General features: G+C 41.3%; 1 protein-coding gene across 2 annotated transcripts in view; it reads right to left on the bottom strand.

The window, feature by feature from the left end:
* Window positions 1–372: 372 nt before the first annotated feature.
* LOC134649955 (uncharacterized) overlaps window positions 373–6,878 on the bottom strand; it is a 183,932-nt gene continuing 177,426 nt past the window's right edge. The window contains exons 2-9 of one of the 2 annotated variants that reach the window (XM_063504758.1): window positions 6,759–6,849; window positions 6,571–6,630; window positions 3,599–5,945; window positions 3,129–3,315; window positions 2,423–2,595; window positions 1,874–2,096; window positions 1,112–1,439; window positions 373–820 (exon numbers count right to left, since the gene is read on the bottom strand). In XM_063504758.1, the coding sequence (XP_063360828.1) occupies window positions 409–820; window positions 1,112–1,439; window positions 1,874–2,096; window positions 2,423–2,595; window positions 3,129–3,315; window positions 3,599–5,945; window positions 6,571–6,630; window positions 6,759–6,849 (3,821 nt within the window). In that variant the 3' untranslated portion in view covers window positions 373–408. Of the gene's footprint in view, window positions 821–1,111; window positions 1,440–1,873; window positions 2,097–2,422; window positions 2,596–3,128; window positions 3,316–3,598; window positions 5,946–6,570; window positions 6,631–6,698; window positions 6,850–6,878 lie in introns of both variants that reach the window. The other variant, XM_063504757.1, reaches the window with a different exon arrangement.

The following is a 6,878-nucleotide window of genomic DNA, read 5'->3' as shown; positions in this document are numbered from 1 at the left end:
CAAGTTACATAATTTCAAACAATTAATTGAAATTGAAACTTAAAAATAAAATTATCACGAGTCCACACTTGTGCTAAAAATGTGTTTAAAACATGAAATCAGTGCAAACGTTAGGTAAAGTCACTAAACCTTCCTAAAGATACTAGAAATTTAAAGATTCAGTCAATTTCTAAAGACTCATTCGAGTGCGTAAAAGTCTGAAATAAGACATTCTAAATTGACTCAATTATAGTTAAAGAGAACAAAGAAATCCTTACCGTAGCCTTAAAGCAACCAATACGTATAAAAAAGCCAATATTTAATATCCATTGGCACCTTTCAACTACCTGAGACCTGTTTTATAAAAGGTTACAAGATTTTATAAAATAGCTGCAGATTTCTAAATTCTCGTTCGACTATATGGTATCTTCAGATGTCACATTCAAACTCCGAAACCCTTTTATTCCTCCCATCAGGCATCATTTGAAAATGGCCATCCCTCGTACCTATTCTAGGGAACCCACTAAAACTATTCCTACTGACCAAATTGCTCTCTCTGCTCTCCCGTTCTTTGTGGAAACTCGACGTGGAGAGTTTTTCCTTTCTTTCGGTGAAGTTGGTGTCGGTGAAATTTTTGTCGGTGAAGTTTTTGTCGGTGAAACTTTTGTCGGTGAAGGTGCGCTCGTTGAACTCGCCGTCGGAGAAGTTTCTGTCGTTGAAGGGGACGTCTCGGATGCCGAAACCGCCCATTCTCGGCGTGCCACCGAATTTGTTTAGGAGATCTTCGTTTCTTTCGCGGAAGTTGAAGTGGTTGTCGTATTTCGTGGGGCCTTTGGTAAGTCTACGAAGAGATAGAAAGGAAAGTAAGAATTATTGGCAATCATTTTGAACAGGATTAGGTAGGTACATAGATGAAAGACAATGGGTGATTTGAGGGAATAGCCAAAGTAGAAACAAGATAACGGCTTTAACTAAGACATTATCAGTGAAGACTAAATTCGAAGTTAAATGGTTGACTCTTCTTGTGGTTCTACAATCACCATCAACTGGTACACTGGTACTGGTAAATTTTTCTTATTTTCATGAACGATAACCAATTTCGCAATAGCAATTTTTAACTGTCCACACTTACTCTCTAAAACATCGTCTCTCCCGATCGTACTCGGCCGACAGCCCCTCATCGTCATGTATAATCGCCGACGGATCGCTGTACACCGAGGACTCCTGATAGAACGAGTCCAAGTCCACATAGTTCCCTTCAGAGGGCTCGTTGTCTAGCAGTTCGGCTAGCTGCGACTTGAGGGTCGCGAAGGTGGGCCGCTGGGAGGGGTCGGCGTGCCAGCAGGCGTGCATGGCGCGGTACAGCTGCGGCTTGCAGTGCGGGGGGCGCTCCAGCCGGTAGCCCTCCGTCACGGCCGTCAGCACCTCGCGCCCGGACATCGCTGCGTACGGTGTAGAACCTGGAATCAAATGTATAGGACATATTAGTAAGTTCAATTAAGCTTTAAAAATCTTTGGAAGCACTTCAATCAAGGTGTCCAAAAATATTTGACGAGAAGATACAGAACTGGTGACTATATCTTACAGTGTGGGTACACTCGCAACTCACAATCTGCAGGATGACTCCAGACATTATGTTGTTGGTTTAAGACCAACAACTAAATGACTCTTTGTGTGCAGTTTCCTCACAACATGTGCTACGGAGCGAAACTCTTTTACTTGAGAGTAAGCTGAACCTATCTTAGTATGAATTCTAGATCTTCAGTCTCATGGGCATCCATTAACCATCCCCACAGATGTCTAAATTATATAATAGGTAAGTATAAAAGTGCTTCATCTATCTTAAGTTGATATAAAGTACCAAGATATAAATAAATAAATACAATCGACTCACCAAGCGTGACGATCTCCCACAGCGTAATCCCGAAAGCCCACACATCCGTCGAATGACTGTACACATTGTAAAGTAATGCTTCAGGGGCCATCCATCTGACCGGCAACGCCCCTCGATTACGTGAGGCGCCGCCGGCCGCCCGCGACATGCCGAAGTCGGCGATCTTGCACAGCTTGTTGTGGTCGACCAGCACGTTGCGGGCGGCTAGGTCGCGGTGGACGATCTGGAATTACAAATTGAGAAAGATGATATAAGTTGTATGTACATGAGTGGTGATATGCAATCACCCCAGTCGAGAAAAGGTGGTTACATTTTAACGACGGAGATGTAACCCGATGTTTGTTCAACAACCGCATCCTGACGAAATATATACTATAGAACAGTACAGGGAATATTTCTTAGTAGAATAGTGGTGGAAAAGGTTATGTTGAAATTAATTGTAGCCTGAGTTCAGTAAGTTTAAAACCAATTACATGCAATTAATTCTGCGGACAAGAATTTCGACGATTTTTGTCCTAAAGCAACTTTCAAGTTCATTGGTAAACTCACCCCCTTAGAGGCGATATAGTCCATCCCCCGTGCCACGCAGTAGGCAAAGACCGTAAGGTCCCGTGAAGTCAATGCTCCGCTGCCACTGAAACGGTCGGGCCTGGAGCGCCGCTCGCGCAGGTATGTGAGGAGCTTGCCGCACATCACGTATTCCATTATGAGGAGGTAGGGCTCTGAAAAGTGATAAATCCATAATTAATGAAAATCTATCGCAACTATCCAATGTTCATCCCAGAAGCCTAATAGTAAGTTATTTGAATTAAAAATACTTATACTTGTATCAAGGAAAATACAAGTGGCCACTTTGTATAAAATAAACACTTCTTTGATTGATATTGACCAATGATCTACGTAAATCATTTTGTGTTCTTTACTGTGATTTTATATTACAAGTTCTCTGTAATCTTCCCTTACACTATTACTAGCATGTAGATATGGCCTTCCTGCGTATTTCTCATTTGTTTCAAGAAACATGATAAAAGAATAATGTTCTGCTTCCCTAATACATTGCTGAATTCTTAAAACCAATAACTCTTCGATTGATTAGTAAACCCACATAAAATTACGCCGAAGGTGTGTCTAATGCCCTCAAACTGCATTGGAGCTGGCGTGGATGGTCCAAACACTCCAAACTCTCTTGTTCAATGAGACAAGGCCGTTCCCCAGTAGTGGGGAGAATATTGAAGACTTCATATCATAAAATTACCATGTTCAGTGCAGCAAGCGAGCAGCGTGACGACATTCGGATGCGTCCCTATCTTCTGCATGATGTAGATCTCGTGCAGGAGTTCCTGCTTCTCCTTCTGCGAGGCGGACTCCTTGATGCTCTTCACGGCCACCAGCCGCGTCAGGCCGTCGTGGCCGTTCAGGTCGTCGGCTTCGGCTTTCCATACCTGAAATGAGATTTAGGTTATCATCATACGTGCAACGCAACTTCTTTATGTTTAGTAAGGAAAATGGTAATGAACAATCAAGCCGTACCTAAGATGACAATCATTTATCGATAAACGCCACGCAAACATATGACAGATGCGACGAAAAGACAAGTCATCATTTCCATAGGTACATCATTTAAGTTTCAATTGGCGTTTTCAATAAACGATTGTCTCTTGGTTAGACCTCCTGAACAAATAAGTAATATAAAAGCGAATAAATGAACAGGATCAAAATATTTACCTGTCCAAAGTTCCCTTGACCCAACAAAGTTTGTAGCCTCAACTTGTTTCTCGGGAACTCCCACTTGTTGTCCGGCTTGGTCGGCGTTGGCAGCGGCGGCCGCGCCACGGGCGTTATAGGAGACTCCTTCTTCAACTCATCATCATCGAAGTAACCCTCGTACTCCGTGTCTATCTCTTTGGTCTTCTTATTTAAAATATTTCTTAAAACAAATACAACTATACCCGCCACAGGCAGGAAACCTAATCCGGCTAAGACATACGATGCTGTATACGTCTTTTCAGGTTCTATCACTACTTCATTATCAGATGTAGCTTTTCCATCTTCCACTGAATCAACTGAAGTGATATTTTCTTCCTTTTCTGTCGATGCTTCTGGAGTGGTAGTTGGTTTATAACTAGATTGCGATGATGTCCTTGAAGTTATGATCAATGGTTTTATAGTTGTTTCAGTAGCTGCTGAAGTTTCCGCCGTTGTGACGGGACTTGTTGGCAGCTCAGTCGTAGTCGAAATTGTAGTCAAAAATGTAGGTCGAATACTAGATACTGGAGCAGGAGTAGTAGTCGTAGTTGGTCGTCGTCTTCTTAGAATATTTTTCGGTCTAATTGTACTTCCGTTATTATTGTCTTCATATTCATTTTGCCTGAACAGATTGGCCAGTCGTTCAGATATCCTGGAAGTTGTCGCTTCGTTTTTGAGATCTGAACCTTTTGTTGTAACATCGTTGTCTTCATATGCGCGGTGCATATAAACCGCTGGGCTGGACTGGACACTACTTTCCGTAGTTGTTGTTCGTATTCTTATTCTGTGTTTATATGGAACCCTAGAAGAAGGTGGCGGTATTGGCGTTGTCTCAGTAACATTGATGAGAAAGACTTTAGGTGTAGTATCATTTTCCTTAGGCACTATTGGCTCGATGACTGTACTATTGTCAGCGTCTTTGCTGTCAGTTTTATTATGCCCTTTCATGGAAGATGTTATTGAGACGGAAGTGACCACAGCTGTATATACCGTTGAAGCTTTTTCTGTTGTTGTGTTTACGACTACAACGGGTAGTATATTCTCAGTACTTGAAACTGTTGTAACTCTAGCGGGGCGACGTCGTAAATTATAGTAACTTCTTGTATAATTCCTCGGCACTAAAGTTCCATTTGTTTTACTCGAAACATTTTCTTTTACAGTAGAATTTATATTGATATTTTCTTTATTGACAGTGGTATTTGTCGCATTACTGCTCTTGTCTACAGAGCTAGGTGTCACATTTATTATTATCGGTTCAGTTACATTAAGTTGAGCAATGTTTGGAGGCTTGGATGTGGATGACGTAGTATGTTTTCTATAAGCATTAACTAATCCCACATGACGCTGAGGAGCTGGTCCTTTTACAGTGTTTCTGATCTTATTCTTTTCAATTGTATTCTTAACTACAGAGACATCCATTTCTTCATTCAACTCTTCTTCATCCACACTAGTGTTCTTGTACTTTTCGGTGGCAGAATATCTAGAATTAAACTTACGTCGTTCCGGGGGAGCAACGATGAAATTTACGGATTTGGTTGATGCCGATAGCGATGGAGAGTCTGTTAGGTTATCGTTGATAATTTGACCGGCTATCTTTTGGCCGAAATTAATAAAAGGCGTCATGTCTTCAACTGGTAATTCAGATTCGAGTGGTCTAAAATGATTATAAATTTCTTCTGACATGAACTGAGTATCATTTCTTCTATCTTTTTCATTTTCCACTTTTAAAGGCTTTGTGTTTTTCGTATCAGTACTATTAACAATAATATCTTCAATTTGTTCGTCTTTTTTATGTACATGAACATTTGGTGCTTCTGTTGAAACGTTAATAGTAACATTACTCGTGAGTGTTGTAGTTTCAATTTTAACAGTACTACTTACATTAACTTCATTCGTAGTAACAGTTTCATTTAAAACTGGAACTTGTGTTACATTATCTGTATCTGAATAGTTGAGCAAATATAAACCATGATTAGATTCATCAACTTGAAACTCTTCATCTGGCTCCAAGTCTACCTCTTTGTCCAGTCCTTCAAGTTTTTCTGGTGGAACGTATATGATTCCATTTTCTGTGGAAGGCCCTTGTGTTTTATTTCTTCTGTTGTTTAGAAAGCCTGCTCGACTTCGGTTTTCCTGGTAGACTTTGGGCACGAATAGATGTCTGATCTCATGGGGTTTGAGGTCTTGTTTGATCTCCCGTATGCCGTCGGTCGTAGTGAGCCGAAGGCTGGGAGCCGCTTCGTTGCTTGAGTTGTCGAACGTTATCCTCTTGATTATGGAGCTGTTTGAGTCTCGGACTTCTATCTGGAGGAATGTGGTGTTACTCCTGGAAAATAAAAATATCAGAATTAGATTTATATTTTTTTATTAAAACAAATTAATTGATTTTAAAAATTGGACTAAACAGGAAGAGTATATTTTTAAGTACCTACTCGTAAATGATAAAGAGCAATTTATCCAACAGAATGGTTATTGTTAATTTCTACCCTTGAGCCATAGTTCTAGATAGTTTGAAACCGAAACAGACGTGACAATTTTGGATTACCCAAACAGGCATGGACTTAAGGTTTATTTGGCAGGAAAATGATGACTAAAGAAATCACTTATAATGTGGCTTACTAGCTATGTTGGCTAAGTTGTTGATGAGCGAGGCGACCCGCGCGTTGTACACCGTGTGTAGCTATTTATCTCGTGTCGTAGACTTAACACTTATTGTCAAAAGACAGCCTATAAATCAATACTTATGTGGCCCGTTGAGCAGTTGCCATGTGCATGTTGTTGTGTTTACAGAAGAATCGACAAATAGTTTGAAACCCAATCAACACTTACTTGTGTGGCTTATTAGCTATTGTGGCTAAGTTGTTGATGTGCGTGTCATCGACGCGCGGCCAGCACTGCGTTTACCTGTTGACTTGACTTGACTTGCCCAAAGAGAATAAATCAATACTTACTTGTGTGGCTTATTAGCTATGTTGGCTAAGTTGTTGATGTGTGAGGCGAGCCGCCCGTTGTGTATCGTGTGTAGCTATTGATCTCGTGTCGTAGTTCATTGCCCAAAGAGTATAAATGCAACACTTACTTGTGTGGTTTATTAGCTATGTTGGCTAAGTTGTTGATGTGCGTGGCGAGCCTGCCGTTGAGCAGCTGTCGCCGACGCGCGGCCAGCACGGCGTGTAGCTGCTGGTCGCGTGTCGCGTTGACGTTGCTCTGTGTCGTCGTGCGACGGGTGCCTGGAATAGATTGTAAATGCTTGAGGAAC

This window comes from Cydia amplana, chromosome 8, assembly GCF_948474715.1.
Source record: "Cydia amplana chromosome 8, ilCydAmpl1.1, whole genome shotgun sequence".
NCBI lineage: Eukaryota > Metazoa > Arthropoda > Insecta > Lepidoptera > Tortricidae > Cydia > Cydia amplana.
This window is presented reverse-complemented; position numbering and strand designations above follow the sequence as displayed.